The 22,127-nt window shown below is 35.7% G+C and overlaps 1 protein-coding gene across 1 annotated transcript in view; it reads right to left on the bottom strand.

Moving 5' to 3' along the window:
- Positions 1-1,163: 1,163 nt before the first annotated feature.
- LOC129001194 (protein O-mannosyltransferase 1) overlaps positions 1,164-22,127 on the bottom strand; it is a 35,680-nt gene continuing 14,716 nt past the window's right edge. Inside the window, exons 10-14 of the mRNA XM_054428406.1 lie at positions 21,327-21,480; positions 11,314-11,531; positions 5,432-5,558; positions 4,768-4,942; positions 1,164-3,367 (exon numbers count right to left, since the gene is read on the bottom strand). Coding sequence (XP_054284381.1) covers positions 3,193-3,367; positions 4,768-4,942; positions 5,432-5,558; positions 11,314-11,531; positions 21,327-21,480 — 849 coding nt within the window. The 3' untranslated portion in view covers positions 1,164-3,192. The remainder of the gene's footprint in view (positions 3,368-4,767; positions 4,943-5,431; positions 5,559-11,313; positions 11,532-21,326; positions 21,481-22,127) is intronic.

The raw sequence follows: 22,127 nt of genomic DNA, 5'->3' as shown, positions 1-22,127 counted from the left end.
CGAATACAAAAAAATGTAATACTGATATTTCTTCCTAATAAGGATTTTTTCAAAGAGTATAATGGAGGGAAAGATTCTTATGCTCGCAAAACGCTTTATTTCTTTCCGAACAAAAAACTCAGCCACTTAGTTCCACTACAAGTTATTTTTTACCTAATTATAAATGAGTTTTCACATTTTTTTGAGGTACTGTGTTATTTATGGTATTCTTTTTATGGGTATTTATTTGTATCAAATAAAGAGATTTGACAACACTTGCAAAGTTTTTTTCAACCTAGCAAATCTGTCTTAGGAACCTGCATTGTTTCAATGGATTAAGTAGTCTCATTTTGTTGGCCTTCATTCTTGTTGTCGCTTGTTCGCCCTCATGTACTAAAACGCTTACGGTGGAGAAAGACCCTGTGCCCTGAGAGGTAGGAATTTCCGCACAGTGCTCTGGCCCTTCCTTGCCCGTCACAAGTATATTTCTGGCACAACATGGTTGTCCTATAAGCAAGTTTCCTCTGTATCTTACTTCTCTGTGTTTGAGCTTAACCAAAGCATTGCACAGCATTATGTTAACTCTTAAAAGTCCCAAAAACCTGGGTTCAATTTGTTCTCTTTCTGTATTAAAAAAAGGTTACAATCCTGAAATCATGAGTGGTAAGTGTTGTAGTCATGGAAGATTTTACATTTATAAAAACCATAAAGGAAAGAAAAAAACCAATTTACAAGAATAGCATTTTAATTTTAACAAACTGGTGTAGGCTATATATATTAATTAATTGTCAATTTGTCATAATATAAAAACTCAATAAATATTAACTACAAAATAACAACAGTCTATATTAAATGAGTATAATCTATAATGATAAAGTATACAAATAATATCTTTATCAATGGCAAATCAATGATTTTTGCCTTCTAAAGACACAAACACAATTGAAAACCAACTGTTGCATTTGGATAAGTAATGATTTTTTGTCTATGTATTATTGCAAATTTAAAATAAAAATATATTCATTCTAAAAATAAAAATAAATGTTTAAGAAAATTTCGAAAAACAGCTACAGAATGATGTGATGTTCTATTACAACTAACAAATCACATTATAAAACAAAAAGTAAAATCTAACAACTTAAAATTCTTAAAAAGCTTACCTAAAAGACAGTTTTCTGCAATTACAAATTTATTTAATGTTTAAAAACAAGTATGTAACAAGTATGTAGGTTAATTAAATTAAAAGAAATTGTAAACTGGATGAATCCATCCAACTCTTAGATCTTTTGATAACAAATATTTATGTATAAATTGCTGATAATAATTGTCAAATTTCTTAATGTTTTGTGGTTTGAATAAGACACAACCATTTCTTCACCATTGTTTACCAACTTAAACTAACTAAATCATAAAGACTGAGAAAAAGTATAAATTATCATCACTGAAATCCAGATAGTAAGCTGTTTAGTGTTTACTGATTAGTCTGAAAATAATTTATTTTTGTATGCTCTTCCTTATATTTCACATAAATAATATATACATTAATATAAGAATAAATAAATATCTTACCAAGAAAGAACAAAAAATAACAAAAATAAATGATTTTCGATGTTCTTGAATCATTTAGGGTTGTTGCTATTGTATAACTCAATTTTATAGAAATTATTAATACAAAATTAAGTAACTGTGTACTACATCTGCTATGACGTTAAAATAAAAGGTTTGTGGGACTTTGGGAAGAGGATAACATTTTATACTTGAGTTGGTGTTGTAGGTCTGCTTAATTTAATAAAAGTAAAACAGCATCAATAGGAAACAAAGGTACGGTACTAGCATAGATAAAACATACTCCCTTAGTAGATTTCCCATCCGTATGCAACAGCTGAAGCCAATTTTATCGTTAGTTCTGTCCAGTGCACTATCGTTTAACCAAATAAAACGATATATAATTATTAACAATAACTCATCCTCTAGTTATAAGCACAAATCATGAAACTAACTCTAAAATAATAGAAACAAAATTTCATCGACACTAACCACCAGTGTCACCGGACAAGAAATAGACACAAAAAACGAGTTTCAAAATTTACAATGGGATGGGAAGTCTACTTGTGTTGGTTAGTCTATGTTACTAGCCTTTAAAGATAACAAATTTATAAAGTACGTTTCCTACATTTTAGATATTTAAATTCCTTAACTTAAATTTACAGGTGTAGAAAACTTACAGGGAAACAACCAATTTACCAATTGATATTTGGATAATTTGTTTTAACTTATCTAACATTATAATTTGTTCACGAAACTATTGATTCACTATATTTTGTTGATTGAACAACAGGGGTCTGCAATTGCAAAATGAAAACCATTTGAGGGTTGCACTACAACTAAAGATCATTACATATAAAATAACCTTGAATTGATTGATTTACAGACTTCATTGAGAACCTTGCAAGAAACATAAATTTTTCTCAAGAATTTTACAGTAGAGGTAGAGAGTTTGTAAGGAAAACATTTGTTTTTATCTAAGATTTGATTTGAAGCAGGATAAAACAAAATGTGGGAGTAATATTTTAAGGGTGAACCTAGCCCAATATAGTAACAAAAATTTGGGATGAATCGTGCTCTAGTAGAAACAATAAAAATGGTTTTTTGTTTTGAAAGGCACAATTTGTTTTCAACCAATGAGATGTGTCAACTGAGTAACATTAATTGTATGGAATAGTTTAGATTCTATTAATAAAAAATGTATTCGGTTTGCTTCAATAAATACCTACATAAATATTTTTTTTTTACAAGTCAATAAAATAATATTTGTTCTACGATTCCCATTAATGCTTTAGCCTAGGGGATGATAAATATATCAATCAAATAAGGGAACACTAACAGATTGACATGGCTATACACAAAAAGTTAACGCATAAGTAAAACAATACGAGAGGAAAAACATTATCCACATAAGTACTAATATAAATAAATTATGAGGTACAAGGACAAAGACTTTCTCATGAGTATAACAGTATATAAAAAATTATAAATAGTTTTTCCTGTAGGGAAATTTAGTTGTAGAAAATATATAAAACTAAAACATAAAAAATGTCATGCATTGAATTGCAGTCTTTACAATATAAAAAAGATACTTACATTCCTTTAACCATAACATAAACAATTTGTTCGCTGGGGTTTGCTCATTAATATCTAAATTGATCCGTAAACCTACACATGGACAATAAAATCCCAAGTGTCTTTCCACCTCAGTTTCAGAATGTCGTTGACAGAGAGTGGTGTTGTACCGTAACTGAGAACACAAAACTTGCGAAAGACGTGGAGCACTGACAAGATGAAACAGACAAGGGCAGCGTAAAATACAACCCTTGCTATTGGCCACCTCCTGAAATATAACCAGGTATATATTTTTTGCCACTCGGTAAGCAGCTGGTTTCTGTACTCTTGGTAGACCAGAAAATAATTGGTAAAATCAGCTATAGTGTGGTAACTTTACCGAATCTTATGGTACAGTTTTCAAAAACGCATAGTATGAGTTATAAAGTTACAGATATTCGAGTCAATGAAGCTAATAAACAGCTGATAGCACAATAAAGACAGGATTGGACATGCATATTGAACTTTCACAATAAGTATTGGGTTTAAGAGTGTCACCTTTTAACTAACTCCAACATCCTAGTCAAATAGTGCATATTGAACATTGTTGTGATTATATATATGGGTTGTCATGAGTAATTTTTTTTAAGTAGTGTGGCAAAAAGTAATGTACATGGCTCACACAGGTAGATGTTGATGGTACTCTCATGTCAACTAACATGCTCGTACCATAAACACCTACTTCCCGGCTTTGTCATGTAATAAAACTATTTTTCCTACAGTTACCTAACAATGTACATGTTCTCTCACTGATTTGAGAAAGCAAAGTGGCCAATTCGCTCATCAGTGAGACAATGTTAACATTGTCTCACTCGAATTACTTTGTCTCACTCCAGATATGCAACGTGAATGCACGAAATAGTGAGCGCGTAACATGCAGGCAACGTCGTATGCGCGCGAAATACGTTGGCAGCACTGGCTATAAATCAGTTGGTCAGCTGTTGTACTGTTGTATTTGTCACTTCACATTAAATGTTATATTAAAAGTTCACTTCTGTGTAAAAATAGGTTATGTTTCTTCACCAATTTATTTGTTTTATGGTAACTGTAGGAAAAGTATAATGTGCAACTCGAGTTCAAAGTACAATTGCCTCACTCGAGAAACCATTCCTCACTCGCCGTAAGGATTTCTCTCGAGTGAGTCAATTGCTCACTTTTCTAGTTCAGTCAGTTAGTGTTCAGTTTGTGCAACTAGTGAGTTGCACAAATAACTATTTTCTTTGGTGTTTTTCTACGCTAACTGCAATTTTACATTTTCCGTTAGGGAATAGTCCAACTCCAAATCCTATTATTATCTTATTACCGAAAAGAAATCTTACACAATATTTATTGACAGGACTAAGATTATTTATTGAAAGGCATTGACTAACCACCTCATGACCACAATCAGTACCACACTCAGTAAAAACAAGTAGTTGTTATCTGTTCATGTGTATCTGAATGTGTTTTTATTTTGTTATGAATCTTCCACAATCCTAGGGATGAAGAAGAATCACAACAACATGATACTATACTAAACCAGCTATTGTCCATAAACTAGAATCACCCTACAGTACTCTCAATTTCTACAACTTTTCTACAAAAACTAATTGATAGATAGGGTAAGTAGCTTACATTGATCCAACTCACCAGATAACAACACAAATGTGTTCCGTAAGAGCGGCAAACAAAAGTATCTTGAAGACCAGGGCAGGTAAGTAATGGTGAAGGAACATGGTGCGATCGACAAAGAAGAAGGGAACGTAGTGAAATAGATAACCGCAAAGTAACACTTCGCCTGTAAGCAGGAAGCGGCTCCACTCCTCTGTGGAAACAAAAATCATAATTACATCTATTGATATGTAGGAACAGTCGTTGTGACTTAAATGTGATAATATTGCTCTTGGTAAAATGAATTTATTAAAATTTATTGGTGATATTTATTCTAAAAGTACTAGTTTAAGTATAATTGTAAAAAAATCATCCTAAAAGCATTATACTCAAAACACATATTTATTTCAAATAGAGGAGAGAAAAAATGTCTCACTATAAAGTCATTTTTATTTTACAAAGATTGTCTCAGAGGATTTGGGACAATCTATGGGAACTGTCTAACTTGGCGTGGATAGTTGGACCGGCTTGGACTCTCATTGTCATGGTGGCCACTGGCCAGTGACCTTGAATTTCATAATCTACTAAGGCTTTGCAGTTTGCACACAACCAATGATTGCTCTCTACATATTATTTAGCAGATCACATATTACCTGGACGAAGCGATCGGCCATTAGATGTAATATGACAATGTAACTCTCACCTTGTGATGGATCGTAGCATTGTCTACGTCGTCGTAACAAGTAAATCACAAGCAACACTGAGTAGACAACCACTCCTGCTGTACCACTGTACCAGACCACCAGGTTGCCAAGCAGGTGAACTTGACCCTGGAAATGTGTGATATCACAAAATTAAATTACAAAATGCTTCAAAAATTATTTTCAGAACTTTTTAGCAAGATAGAAGCAAAGTATGGGTATTATCCAAGAAAAATGAAAAACAACTCATGGTTATTGAAAAAATTCTAAGAAAAATATTTGGCTCAGTGCAACAGAAAGAAATGTGGAGGATAAGGAAAAATAGGGAGATAAGATACACTATACACCGACCCGGATATTGTTTCAATGGTTAAAGGAAGAAGGTTAAGTTGGATAGGGCATTTGCTAATAGAGAAAGGAACAAGACTGTATGAAGTTTGGAGAACACCTGGAGGTAAACATCCATTGGAAATGCCAAAGTTGAGATGAATTGGACAGATCAAGTATCGAACGACGTCAGGACGATGGGTGCAAACGTCAACTTGGCAGAAGACAAAGAAGGGTGGACGAGGCAAAGAATCGACTGAGTTTTATGGAGCCACGGCAGTAAGTAAGTTCTTTACAAGATGAATCAGCAACAATGTGCTTGTGCATTTAACTATTAATTGCTAGTTAATGACACGAGTCCCATTTTAATACAAAACTAGGGTTATCTTGCAACTCCAGCGAAAAACAATCTAGGTAAAGAGTTCATTCATGTTCCCCAACTGGAATCAGCATCAGTCTCAAATTTTGGTGATGGATACAGATACCGATATCTAATAGAGGTGTGCGGATAGTGAAATTTCATTTCGGATCGGATAGTTGAGGCTCGGTTCGGATCGGATCGGATATTGGGAGGTTCGGATTCGGATATTTTCGGATTCGGATAGTTCGGCGCGGTTAATAATAAGCTGCATATGTATTTTTAACCTATAAAACAACGTAAAGCTGTGTAAATAAACTTAAATGACGATTTTGAACTATAGAATTTCAAATTAGCCAAGTCCACAGTTTTCTCTCTCTTGAAAAACACAATTCACAACATTTATTTTCAAAAGTTGGTTGCTTGAATTAAGTACACTAGCAGCCGAAATCTTCACAAAACACCTTAGCTCAGCAGGACTGATGTCAAACGTTTGGGCTTGTTTACTTGAGGTTATGTTTTATCTTGTTTCCTGGTTCTCACAAGCCAAGGAGTTCGATCTCAAGTTTATTTTCACATTGTATTTCCTTACGTTTTTGGAACGGATTATTGGCCTTAAGTGGCATTTTGCGGGTTTGCCAAGTTTAGAAAACATCACTAATGCACTAAGATGGGCTCTAGCTCACGATTTGATGTTGGGCAATTAAATTAGACTTTATAACTGTGTAAAAGGTGTGTATCCCTGAATTTATAAATTGCATTCTACACTTATTCACTGGCAAACATAATTCAGTAGAACCTTGATGAACCGAGAATTACACAAGCCTACATAACTTCATTACCCCAAGTAAAATACCAAGATAATTTTTATAATTGTATTTGAATCGTATAATCTTAGTTTGTTAAAAATGGATTGTATGTTCAACAATAATTGCAGTCCATTATTGTTAACAGTATGGTCCCAAATTATTGTTTTTGATTTTGAAACATCACAGTTCATTTGACAAATTTATAGTTGAAGCAGCCCAATGTCAAGTCACGCTTGTGCAATAGTTTGTTTACAAGCTTTCTCCAGACCACGGGGGAGGGGAGGGTCTGATAAGCCGTCTATTGTTCACCCCCAAGAAGGTTCGACCCTTATTTTTGCCGCTCGGCTGCACTCAGTGGGGAACCCAATACCACAAATCAATCTTTTAAATGAATACAAATATTTGGTAATAATTGTTTTAATAATATTCACCTTGAAATTTCAATAAATTTGGTGTAAAATTTGACAAAAATCGGCCATTTTGACTGATTATTAATACAGTACCAAATACCAATAAAGTAGTACATTCATTGGTAATTAAATAATAGGTAAAAATTAACCGATTTTCGTCAAGTTTTACCCCCCTGCTGTGCGCTATGTCACAAAAGCTGATAACGACATGGGTGATTAGTAACCATGGCAACTTGTTGAATGCGTGATGAAGGGAAACCCAAGAAATAGAAGAACAAAGAGAAATAATAACGACGTTGTTATCTTTATACCCTTTTTACAATTTCCGTTATTGTTATCTTTACGTAAGATTTTATGATTTTGTTTTATAGGTTTATAAAATAACTAGTGGCTTGTAGGGACATAAGTCCCTAAAAAGCTGAAATGTAAAACAACATATTGCAATTCCGGTATTTAAACAAACTCAGAATAACATTATCTATGTGTCAGAATAGGCATCCCTACACCATATCTTTTGTGTAAAAACCAGTTTGTTGTTCTTCTTTGTTTGCTTTTGTTGATGTCATTTTCAATAAATAATTTGAATCACTCCAGTGGTTTAACATGAAAAGGCAGCAAACATATCATTGTTTGTGAATAAATACTGGTTTACTAAGGTAGCTTTGGTCTTGTGGTTAATGAGGATAAATAAAAGCTTCCCTGTTTGGAATTTTAAAAATTAATTGGAGGTTCGCCTTCAGATGAATTGAAGACGCCTGCAATTTCATCTGCAGTAGGCTTATTATACCTACGACGATCCATATTTATCCTGTCTACAAACCTAAGTTCAAATTCACTGTCACCTTGTACAACCATTTCTTCCGAAGCTCTTTTGTAAATTTGTGCAAATGGATTTTCTAATAGAATTTCAGCTAGTTTTGACAATATTTCAGGTTTTAAGTCACTATTTTCTCGACGCCTTTGACGAATTTCTGTTGCTGTTGATGTGTCAATAATGTACAATTGGCCATACACGGGGTCTTCATCATGTTGAGGCAGCAAATCTGAGATTGAACGATAAATCTGTCCTTGAATTTTGAAACAGTATGGTCCTTTTCCTGGAATATCTTTCTTACTGGCTAAAAAATAAGCAAAAGCCATCGCACTGTTGTATTGTCGAATGAATTTATACAGTTGTGGGCTCTCTTCAAACAAATTTTTAAGTTCTACATTAGTTTTTGGCTGAGGAAGGTTAATAAGTCCGTTATGGCAACATGTCATAAAATGATTATTTGTTAGTTCTTCTCTAAAATGAAGAGCACTACATTGAATGCACTCTTGGTCCAGTAATCCTTCATCATGGATATTTTCATTTCTCTCGTCTACCATGGGTCTCCTAAAAAGGGGTTGTAACATATCTTGATTAAGTTCGTCATTATCTACTCTTGCTCTTCTACGCGCACTGTAATTCCTATGAACAGCTCCCCGCCTTTGTGGTCTTCCCCTGGCGTTCATATTAATTACAGTACTTATAATGAAAAGAATATATATCCAGCAGCCTACATACCAAAACATCTTGAATCCCTGGTGATTTTATAAAAGTATGATCGAATATGATTACTCTACGTTGAATATTCACTGCACTAAAAAAATATTTACTTACGAAGGAATGCAAATACACCATTTTAGAACCAATAACATTTGTAGGTTATTTTAGTTGTATATATTAACACAACCTTAACCTTAAAATGTGTAGAAATATAAAGAAAACAACATCATTTAAAATAAACTTGAACATATGATTTAAAAATAAAAACAAAACAGAAGTTAGATTTAATTTTGACTCTTTGATTATTTATACAGAATATTTATTCTATGTCGTTTATTCCTTTAACACGACAATAACGTAAAAGCATGAAAAAATGAAACTTGAGTATATGATTTAAATATAAACAAAGAATGCAGAAGTTTTTCCGATTAATCTTCAAGATTTCTGTTTTATTATAGTATACATTTCATAGTTGACTGGCTAAAAGTAAACCAAATGCGTGTATTGATCACTGTTTTCAAGATATAGCACGATCAGCTGTATTGAAGTAAACAGAAATCAGCAGTAAATGACTTCTGTTTTAATTTCAAAAGATATAAACAAATTAAACCCCATGTTGTTTTAATGGGAAAAGTTTTATTCTGTTGCGAATTTATGGTAAAAAAATAAGAAAAATGAATAGTTTTCCCTCAAAATTCACGTCAAGACCTTAAAAATAAGACCCCTCCCATCCTTCTACGGCCAGTCACTCACAATTTCTTTACAAAAATTTGACTTACGGAATTATATATATAGATTCTTTTTAACTACGGAATATCAATTTATAATTTATCAACGTGCTTCTCTTCTGAAATAGCAATACCGGATGCATAATAAAGGTCAATGACCTAAAATATCCCGATTGTGCAATATTGTATTTTGATGTTGAAATTAAAATCACGACAAAAGTTTGTATATATCCATGGTCCCTATAGTTTAATCATTTAATATGTACACAATCATTGCTAAATAATCGTGGTTAGTTCTAACTTTATTTTTTATCATTCAAAGTTTCTACACAGTAAGACAATCCAAAGTCAAACCAGGCAATGAATACCCAAAAAACAACGTATATTGTCCTGTGATTGGAATACCACTCGCTGGCCAGTCCTTTAGGTTTAAGGAAGTAGTGCAAATCTATATATAGCTTCAAGGTCTTACCCACCCCTTCCCCCTCCGGTCCTACTTGACTCACTACCCGCGCTCCTTTCGAGGTCATTGCCCAACCCCTCCCACCCTTCTATTGTGTTGCCTTTCTATTGTTTCTATTTTGACTTTTTTTCGGGAAACATTAAATCTATTGTTTACGTAACATCACAGTAGTAGGCTACATTTTTCTACTTTGAAACAGTACTGTAAAAAAAACTATTACGCAGCGCCCCTAGTATCAGGAGCGAGACAAGCACGAGTTGACTTTCATTTGACCATGGTAGTTCTTTTCTGCTTTATGTCTGTTCGTTCCAGACGAATCTAATCGTAAAGCAAAACAGCCGATAACGACTAAACTAGTTATCAGTATTGCATCATACGGCTTCTTTGCCATTTGCTGTTAGGTTGTTGGAAACGTATTGCTGTAATTTTGTCCTGGGAAACTAATGGTGGCTATGGAGATTTAGTTTTCTGTCCAAAACGTCAGTCTATCCGAAAAAGTCGGATATATAACGGATAGTGTCGGATATCGAATTTGGGCCCGGTTCGGATACGGATATCCGAACCGAACCGAATCCGACCCGATTTTTCGGATATCCGCACACCTCTAATATCTAATAATCAGTATTCTCAAGAATCAACTCATCGCTGATTGTAACAAGAACATGTCTTGCTCGAGAACAGGATCGATGATCCCATAACGGAGTAAAATATTTAATCCTTTGCAAACTGATATGGAAAATGTACTTTGGTATACTGACCACACCTAGTAATTATAACCTAACCTGGCCTAAAGGTGGACAATGTTTTAGGTTAGAATAGGTTAGGAATATTTTTTATTCAAACTTATTGAAATCTTATTTGGAAGTAGATGTAAGTTATTGGAGTCGGTACCTATAATACCAAAATACCATTTCTTAGATAATTTCTTCTTCCCACCACCACCTGGAATGAACATCTTCCAAATAATCAACAATATGTGATCTACTTGTCACTTTTTGACTGAACACAATTTTTACCTAGTAATTTTGCTATTAGCCACAACATTTGTGCTAAGAGTATCAATATCAATAGAACTAGGGATTTCATGGCCATGTTCAAGTATTTGCCAGATTTAGAATCAAAATTTGTTTTCTAAATTTTGTCAAATTTTTAACCAATACAAGTCAAGCTGATTTGACGGCTATAGCATCTTTTTATATCACATTAACTATATCAATAACAGAAACAAAATTCTTTATGTTTAACTACTTCAGTGACTCACATTATTTTCTGTGTTGACCCAGTAAGCTATGCCTCTAGCCATGAGAGGCCACTCTAGGGGTTCACTGCTGTACATGTGGTTCTGTACTCTCTCCTGGTTGGACATGAGCATCTTGTATTGCAGCTCGCTCAGCTTGCTCCAGAAAGACAACTTGGTCACTTGTAGCGGAATCATCTCGGCGTTCACCAGATCTCTTTCTCGCTCCTTCTCATCCTCGCCTACAACACAGATTTGTTTAAGTTTTAATGACTTTTGACCATTTTGATCAAATTCGGTTAGCTAGTCATATGGCTTTGTTTACGTAAATGGTTTGGAAATAATTTATCTTTGTCATTAGTGTTATGTTTGTGGTTTATAGGGGTGTGCGAATACTACTTTTTCTGTTCGAATCGAATACGAATCGAATAGAGTGAATTTTGAATCAAATTCAAATTTTTTTGGAATCGAATACTTTCTCTCGAATAATGGCCATTTTTTGACCGAATACTAACCCTCAAATAATGAAAACTTGAAATCAATGTCAAGTCAACTCTCAATAACTTAATTACTAAAACTGTTGGTACCTATATTTTTTTTTCAGAATAAGTGTAGTTTGTAAATGTATCTTTTGTTTATTTAATTTAGGCCTAGTTTAATTCAATAGGTAACAACTGAACTTAGATAATAAGTAAAGGTACGAACCTGAACCAAGTTTTATTAGTCAAAATTATAAAGCACTACCAATAACAAATTTTGTAAACACATTCAACCAATTGGGTAGTGATAATTATTATAACCACATAAAAACGCACATTGTTTTCTTTTACTAAGTAGGGATATAGGCCTACAACTTACTGTCAGCCCTAAGTTTATGTTTTAGAACATAAACTTTAAAAAAGGTATGAAGGTATTTTATATTACACCTCAAGATATTTAGTTAATGTTATAAAGTCAAGAAGTGGACATTTGGTTTTAAACAAGTAGCCTACATAATACAATAGCAAGAGGAAGCGCTCGGTAGAGACAATGAGACGACCCTTGTACTTTGCCCCTACGCTTCTGGAAAGCCCTAGAGAAACGATCGGAGCTTCAGTCGAGTACGAGACACAGGTACGCATAGATAACTCGCGTTTCTGCCTGTAGTTGTAATCGTAATTTGTAAAGTTACATTCTGGTTACGTTTTTAAAGTATCGTTATAATAACTGGCGACGAGGAAGTAAGTGCGTATTCACGCGATTTACAGTGAAAAGTATAGTACTGTTAAACTTAATTGAGTGGTTAATCAAATTATTTCGTGGGCTAGGCCTGGATCGGGTTTTCGTGTTGAGACAAAGTGCTTCATTTCATGTTTCTGCGTGATGATTTTATGTTGCAACATCGTGAGCACATGTTTTATGGATGATTTTATGTAAGTTTTCTACAGTCTGTAACCATGGCAAAACAACTCATCGGCAAGGTTAGTGAATTTAATGAGGATTTAGAAAGTTTTGAAAACTATGTGGAGAGACTTGAACATTTCTTTGCTATCAATACCATTGAGGATAAAACCAAGGTTTCATTTTTTGTGTCTGTTATGGGGCCATCCTTGTATTCAACCTTAAAGGATTTACTACATCCTAAATTAGTAAAAGATGAGAAATATGAAGAAATTATCAAAGTTTTAAGGAAATATTTCACTCCTAAATGTAACATAACCTATGAAAGGTTTATCTTCAACAGACGTATTCAAAGGGAAGGGGAGAGTATTAGTGATTATTCTATTCAGCTAAAGAAACTTGCTGCCACTTGCAATTTTAGCTCATTCCTTGATGAGGCCTTAAGAGATAAGTTTTTATGTGGTTTGAAATCCTCACAGATTCAAAGTAAGCTCCTAGCAGAAGGGGATTCTCTTACTTTTTCAAAGGCTCTTGAAATCGCCTTGGTCTTAGAAAATGCTGATAGCAATGTTCGATCCTTGCATCCAGAAAAACAAATGACTTATGAAGTTAATTATGTTAAGAATAGTAGGCCTAGTCATAAGGTACCTACTGCACCATCTGCAGTTAGGCCTAAGAGTTTTGAGGTACGAAGGGGTATGTTTCCAACAAAAATGTTACCGTTGTGGGAAACAGCATGATGTTAAAACTTGTCCGTTCGTAGATTTTACCTGTTTCCAATGTAAAAGGAAAGGTCACTTAGCCAGTGTGTGTCGGGCTAGAAATAGTTTTAATAAGTTTAAGCCTAGCGGCAATAGGCCTAGGCCTAATGGAAATATCAATTTCTGTGATTCTCATGAGGACAATGATGACGGTCCCAGTCAAGATATTGGGGACTCGTCATTCGAACTTTATACCATAGCATATGCTAATGATAACAAACCAAATAGTTTTGTAGTCAATTTGGTTGTTAACCAGGTTCCAATTGAAATGGTTATAGATACCGGTGCTGTTGTCACCTGCATGCCAGACAGTATTTATTGTAAAAATTTTAAAAGGGCTGGCTCGGAGTTGGAAGATTGCAACATTAAGCTTAAAACATATACTGGAGAAAATATTCCTGTTCTCGGAAAGTTTCAGGCACATGTAACCACATCGAAGGGGGAATACTACAAGTTACCTGTCGTCGTCGTCAAGAGCTCCCGAGACAATCAACCTACATTGATGGGACGGAACTGGCTGGAACAGCTCCAGTTGGATTGGAGGGCGGTCACCCCAGGTCGATTGGAATGTGCTACCAAGGAATGTGCCAGTAAGGATGTGCATCTCGTGAACGGTAAGTCCGTTCCAGATGACCTAGTCGCTAAGTTGAAAGGGAAATTTGCTCCTGTTTTTGAGGAAGGACCCGGTGAAATCAAAGGCAGTTCTGTAAATATTATTTTGAAAGAAAATTCCAAACCGGTCTTTTGTAAGGCCAGAAGTGTACCATTTGCCCTTAGAGGGGCGGTTGAAGACGAGCTGGAGAAATTGCAGAAAAATGGGACCATTTACCCTGTAACCAAGTCCTCATGGGCGACTCCCATTGTTGTTGTACCCAAGAATAATAATGAAGTTCGAATATGCGGGGACTTCAAGGTCACTATTAATCCTTGCTTGCGGACGGATCACTATCCGTTACCGAATCCTGAAGATATCCTTACTCGGATATCAGGGGCAAAATTTTATTCAAAGTTAGATCTCTCTGCGGCTTATAGCCAATTAAGGGTTAATGAGTCCTCACAAGAGTTGCTCACAATCAACACACATAAGGGATTGTTTCGTTACAAAAAGTTAGCCTATGGTATCACTAGTGCAGGGCCTTTGTTTCAAGCGACTATGGATCAGATTTTGAGTGGAATAAGTAACACAGTGTGTTATATTGATGATATTTTAGTGTTTTCAAAGAGCCTATCTGAAATGGAAGTTTTAGTTGAATTAGTTCTTAGTAGGCTAATGGAATATGGAGTAAGAATCAATATTAGTAAAAGTGAGTTTTTCAAGTCTAGCCTTGTGTTCTTAGGCTACCGCCTAGATGAATTGGGAATTCATCAGAGTGAGGAATTAACCAGGGACATATTAAATGCACCCAAGCCAGAAAATGTTTCTCAGTTGCGGTCATTTTTAGGGCTCATCAATTTTTATGGAAAATTTATTCCTAATTTGGCAACCTTGCTACACCCGCTCTACAGACTTTTGAATAATGATACAAAATGGTTCTGGTGTAGTAAATGTGAGTTCGCTTATGAAGAAAGCAAAAGACTGCTAGTTAGGGACAATGTCTTAATGCCCTATGACCCAAATCTAGATGTAGTAGTCACATGTGACAGTTCAAGCTATGGTATCGGTTGCGTCATCGCACATGCCTTACCTGACAAGTCAGAGCGGCCGATTGCATTCGCTTCGCGTACGCTAACGAAATGTGAAATAAAGTATAGCCAAATAGAAAAAGAGGCTCTTGCGTTAGTTTACGCTGTGAAAAAGTTCCACAAATTCCTATACGGAAGGAAATTTACGTTGGTCACAGACCACCGTCCATTGATATTTTTGTTAGGGCCTACTAAAGGTATCCCGACACTTGCAGCAGCCCGCATCCAAAGGTGGGCACTGACCTTGGCCGCTTACCAGTACGACATTCGGTACCAGAAGGGTACGGATATTTCTAACGCTGATGCGTTATCACGACTGCCCTGTGACAAGGGAGAACTCGAAGGTGAGATTTCTTTCTTCTCTTACGCTCACCAGCTACCGATTACTTCAAGGGAGATATCTACAGCTACAAGGTTCGATCCAGTTTTGTCAAAGGTAATCGACTATGTTACGAACGGATGGCCAGGACATGTTGAACGAGAAGATATGAAACCTTACTTCAATAAAAGCACTCAACTTTCAGTGGAACAGGGTTGCATTTTGTGGGGTAATAGGGTCGTAATACCTCCCACACATCAGAAAGAAATTATTTTGTTGCTCCACTCAGAACATCCGGGTGAGAGCAGAATGAAGGCTTTGGCCCGTAGTTTCGTCTGGTGGCCTGGATTGGACAGACAAATTGAAGATATGGTGAGTACGTGCTCAATCTGTCAGAAAACACGCAAGTCTGCCCCATTAGCTCCACTCCAAACTTGGACTTGGCCGAAACACTGTTGGCAAAGGCTACACTTGGATTTTGCCTATTTTGAAGGTAAAGATTTCCTTATACTAGTGGATAGCTGCTCTAAGTGGATTGAGGTATTTTATATGTCCACAACTACATCTCAGCACACCATTGAAAAGCTCCGTCATTGCTTTGCGGCATTTGGGCTACCTTCAACAGTAGTAACGGATGGAGGACCGCAGTTCAAGTCATCTGAATTCAAGGAATTTATGGAAAAAAATGGTATACATCATATCCTGACACCTCCATTTCATCCTGCTTCCAACGGCTTAGCCGAAAGAGCAGTACAAACAGTGAAGGAATCATTTCTCAAACAGATGCTTCATGATGCCAAATGTAATAGCAAACGCTCAACGCAACACCACATTGACGCTTTTCTGTTCACGTACAGGAACACACCCCATTCAATGACAGGATTGACCCCATCTGAATTAATGTTTAAATTCAAGCCCAAAACACATCTGAGTCTTTTGAAACCTCACTTGACCAGTCAGATGGAGATTAAACAAGAAGGCATTACAAGTACGGCCAACAATCACCGTGGTAAGCCTCGGAGTTTTGTAATTGATGACAACGTTTACGTCCGAACAGTTCGGCAGGAAAAGATCAAGTGGCAGCCGGGAGTTATAACAAAGGTTGTCAGTCCTGTGACATAATTGGTCAGAGTTGATGGTAGGGTTAGGTTTGTCCACGCAGATCATCTCAGAGCAAGGGCCGGTGAGGAGGAAGAAGAAGATGATTTTATTCGTTTCCCAAGAGAAGCCTTTCGATCAAGTCCCAAACAAACTCAAATAACTGAAAGGAGCCCTCAGAACTCGCCTTTGAAGAAGGCCATCACTACCGCTACCCCTCCTTCACCGCAAAGGTCACCAGAACCAGTCGTCACATATGATGCAGACCAACGCCACGACCAACATCAAGAACAGGCTATCCTTCGACGCTCGCAAAGGCCCCGGAGGGTACCTAAGAAACTGGACATGTAAATAGAGAAAGAAAATCCTCCCAAGTTTTGTTTTGTTTATTTTATTTGATGGAAGCACATTCTCTTTTTGGTTGGGAGGAATTGTTATAAATCGGAAGATTATTATTTATTTTATATTACACCTCAAGATATTTAGTTAATGTTATAAAGTCAAGAAGTGGACATTTGGTTTTAAACAAGTAGCCTACATAATACAATAGCAAGAGGAAGCGCTCGGTAGAGACAATGAGACGACCCTTGTACTTTGCCCCTACGCTTCTGGAAAGCCCTAGAGAAACGATCGGAGCTTCAGTCGAGTACGAGACACAGGTACGCATAGATAACTCGCGTTTCTGCCTGTAGTTGTAATCGTAATTTGTAAAGTTACATTCTGGTTACGTTTTTAAAGTATCGTTATAATAATAAGTAAAGGTACGAACCTGAACCAAGTTTTATTAGTCAAAATTATAAAGCACTACCAATAACAAATTTTGTAAACACATTCAACCAATTGGGTAGTGATAATCATTATAACCACATAAAAACGCACATTGTTTTCTTTTACTAAGTAGGGATATAGGCCTACAACTTACTGTCAGCCCTAAGTTTATGTTTTAGAACATAAACTTTAAAAAAGGTATGCCTAACATAAAACTTGTTGTCATAACTTAACATAGCCTAATCTCATGACTTGGGCTTAGGCTACTGGACAACTAGGTTTGAAGGTACAAGAACCTAGGCCCTATTTTTAACCATTTACAGTACCTAGTTTAAATCTTCGATTGAAATAATAAAGCATCTTTTAGCCTAAATGTAGGCTTACTTAAACTTAGGCATTTTTAGAATGAGTTTATTAAGGTACATAGGAAATGTATAATTATTAACTTTTAACCTACTTTTAAGGACTTTTCACAAGTGTTGCATTCTGCAACAGAGCCCTTTTGACGAAAAAATCCCAAATTAAACTCCTTTACTTATTTTTGAATTCTCGTGATGATGTTGAAGGCACATTTAGGCCTAAATCGGCTTCTTCATCTGAATCCATCTTGTGTCATTCAACCAAACTTAAATAAAGCCTAGGCCTACAACTTTTAGGCAATATCCAACTGTATAGGACTCGCTTTAAAACAGGACAATTTAATTAAGGTTTTTGATAGGCTATGTGTTTACGTTAACTTCAAGAATCGAAACACATGATTCTGGATTAATTAAATTGTATTTGTTATTGTCTTTTCTTGAATCTAGAAAGAGCTTCAAACAAACTTTACTAGTCTTAGAATAGACATATAAATATTTTTTACGCCACACTACACTATTTTGACGAACTTCCCAACAGCTGTTTGTCGCCAGCTTAATCAAATGGGGTTTCATACAGTACTACTGTACTGTAATGAGTTTTGCCGGACACCAATCAGCTGGTTATACTGTATTTGGGTGGCAATGAGTGGTTATAACAAAAACATAACCTCTCTAAGAGGTTATGACTAGTGATTTTTAGTCCTTTAGTTGGTGGTAATATATGAGGATTTGAACGGATTTAGTAGTATGGCGTAAACTATCGTACGTCACTCGTCCAAAATGTGTGTACCGGACTCGTATAAAAAAACCACTACTTGACTTCGTCTCGCACGGGATTCAGGACTAGTAACGTAATATACTATTTTACCACACTATGATGTTTTTAACTGCTTTACATATAGATACATTAATTGGTGGCTGAAAGTTACGTTTTGCAGGCCATGCCAGCTGTCATCGTCATTCGGGGATCGAGCAGGTTTTTACATCCCTAGGGCCGCAAAATCAGCTGCCCGCTTACTTTCTTAAAACATGAATGCATATTAAATACACAATCAGTATCCATAGCATTGCAATAGAGTTGTTTTATTGTCACCGCTGCCTAGCAACTATTTATTATTTTTTTTGCTGATTCCTCAAATTATTTATCCACATGACCTTAAAGAGTTGTGTTGACTATATCAGTGTGCAGTGCATTATCATTGAGGTGAATTAGTGGTAATAGGGTATAGTGTGGTGAATAATAGCGTTCGTACCACGGACTGAAATTGTTTTGCAGTTCTTGATCGTTTTAAGTCCTCGACTTCGTATCGAACTTAAAAACTATCTCGAACCAGCAAAACCTCATTTTTGGCCCTAGGCACGAAATATACTATTAAGTTTAGGCCTAGTAATATTTTTGAGACTGAAAATTTTACACTTATTTAAAAAGGACCAAACTCAGAAGTGGATTAAAGGGCAATTTAGAAAATATCTCAAACTTTTTGACATAACTTTAAGTACTTTCTCCCCTACAATTTAATATGGTAAAAGAATTGTTTATGTAAAAGCCCTGATCCCAAAACAGTGGTTTTCGAAGTGTTGTGTTTGTCTGTCTGTATGTGTGTATGTATGGTACAGACCTACAGACCACGCCTGTGGTCCGAGTCCGATTTTGATGAAATTTGGTATTTTAGGTACCTACCAATCCATGGTCTCTCCAGATGTTTTTTTTTTTTCATTTTGGATTTTTAATAGTGATATTCCATAAAACCCTATAAAATAATGGATGAATAAAATTATCTCAGAATTGGCCCGAATGATTTTGATTAAAAATTATCATGTCATACTTTTTGACAATGACAAAAATTGTATAAACCCTCTATGCCGTAAAAATTATGGTTCAAAAGTTATTGCAACTTTTGTGATTTTCCCTTTTAAAACCTATTAATTCATGGAAAATCGGATTAAAAAAACTACATGGCCAATTTTGGTTCAAATTGTGTGCATGTTAAAAATCCAACTCATTTAAATTAAAACTAAACTAACAAATAGTTTGATACTAGAGTTTTAAAGCAAAATTGTCCATTTAAATTGGGTTAAAAGTTTGATTCAAACGCTTAAATTCCCATAAATTTAAAGAAGTGTCGGGGGCACCCCTTCCCTCCCCGCATTATAAACATAACTATGGGTTAGCCCCCAGACCTTCCGGCATGACAACGAATTTGGGGGGGATTCTGCGACGTGAGCTTTGGGGGGGATGGGCACCCCTGCTTAGCGCAGATGTGCTAAACAAACTGTCTCTAAACTCCAACCTCAAAACTTCTTGACTTGTAACACAGCTTGCGCTAATGCAATAGAAAAAAGAAAGAACAGAAATTGTTGTCTGCTAGAGAAGCAGAAGAATAGAAGCAGACTTCCATAGCATGTGCGAATTACGTTTTACTCTGGCATCACGGCAAATCTATCTAGCAGACAACATTTGTATATATCATATTTCAAGTTTATAAAGGTGACGGTGCGCGTTTTGGTACCATGTATAAGAGAACTCAGTATAATTTGTTCCGGTATCTTATTCTCCATCACTTTTTCAGTTTTCTTCACTCGAAATAGACACATCATTGTCGTATGCTAGATTTATGTAGGTCTACCGTGATCCCAGAACAAAACGTAACTTGAACCCGATCGCCATCGCCAAGAACAATGAAGGCGGATGAATGCTAACGTAGTGTTTTGCAGCACATAATGAGTTTAATAATGTTAAAAAATAATAAAATAAAATATCTAAGTGAGTTTTAATTAAATATTGTATTGCATTTTTATTTAATCTGAAGCAGCTTAACAGTTTTTATTTATTTTCAAACCAAGTTAGAACGGAACTATTTTACCGACCTTGTTTATTTGGCTAATGGCGGAGGACATTATTTCATTGGAAACTCACGACACGATTACACAATAGTTGAAAATGAAACGTTGTCACTCGATAGTCGATAGAAACTGATAACTATTCGTATTTTAGCCCGATGGTAATTTTTTATTAATTACTTGAAACACTTTTTTGGCCAACTTGATTTGTTTTATGTTTTCCAAAGCTCCAACTAATTATGTGACCAGATGCGAAGTATTCGAAAAGGTCCGAACTATTCGACCACCATCGAACTATTTAAAAAATCGAATACTCGCAGATAGAATGAATCGAATCGAGTAGTAGTTTTACTATTTGATTCGATTCGAAATTTTAAATATTCGCACACCCCTAGGTTTAACACAATCACATTATTGGACTCACTCGGAAGTGGAATAACAACAACTGTTGCATTTGTAAAGACACGACCACACACAGTTGGTTAGGGTTGGACTGCTGGATGTGACAGGGGTGAGAGGCGGACAGTCTTATGATGTAGGTGGAGAGGGGATCAGGTGATGTTGTGTAGCCAATGCCATTTTTTCAAAAATCGTTACTTGGCATGATACTTTAATACTCTACTTTGAAATGGTGACCGTATGAATGTAGGTATTTTATTTTTAAGCTAAGTATGAATATGATATTCCTTAGACTATGGTGCCAAGGTCCCCCGGTAAAATCTCGCCATTCACCAATGGATTGATAATGTCGGGATCGTCTAGGCCGGTTGAACGGTTGAAGGCTTGAGCTAGCTTCCTATGACTCTGCCACTTATAACCTTAACTTACTCTTGGTATATCGATGTTCCTCCACGTTCCACACAGTGTCCTCCTGGTTGATGACTCGGTCTGCGACAACCTCGTGCTGGTTGAAGCCCCAGTCAGGAAGTTGTCGGCCGCTAAACTTCAACGCCTGACTTGTGTTGACATGGATAAGCCTCACCTTAAATTAAAATTCAGGTGTAATCCCAAATGTGGCACTTAAGTGGTACTATTACTCATTTATGCTTTTAGTGTAGACAAAGTCAGGCATATACCAGGTGTCAAAATTAATATCGGGTCTATAACACTTTATATACATTTTATTTTATTACATTAAACTTACTGCTATAAATGATAAATCAAATGAAAAAAGCAACTCAAAGAGCTTAAGCCTTCCAACAACACTTTAATTAAGAAAATACTCCAGTAGAACTGTAGATTTAGTTGTACAAAGTCCAAAAAATCTCTGACTCGGTAATTTTTGAACTCTATAAATTTGGAGGTCCCTTTACTTTTTTGCAAATACAGTAACTTTTAAATGGAGAGGGAATCGGCCAAAGTGGAAGGTAATATTCTGAACGAGAATAAAACTTCCTTCAAATTACGATAGTGCATTTCTTGAAAATACTCAATAAAGGCAGCCAAAAGTTGCCTCCAAATAAAAAATGTGAAAGCCCCCGTTTCCAATTAAAACAATAGACATAGTAAGAAGCTAACGTCTTGACGTGTGCCGTCTGATAAATGGTCCTCACATTGAACACTTGTAGGCTTTGTAAAACTCTTTGAGTTGCTTTTTCATTTGATGTGTCATTTATGGTGGTAAATTAA

Source organism: Macrosteles quadrilineatus, unplaced genomic scaffold (genome assembly GCF_028750875.1).
Source record: "Macrosteles quadrilineatus isolate MER2022 unplaced genomic scaffold, UCM_ALF_1.0 Scaffold_8__2_contigs__length_117827958, whole genome shotgun sequence".
Lineage (NCBI taxonomy): Eukaryota > Metazoa > Arthropoda > Insecta > Hemiptera > Cicadellidae > Macrosteles > Macrosteles quadrilineatus.
This window is presented reverse-complemented; position numbering and strand designations above follow the sequence as displayed.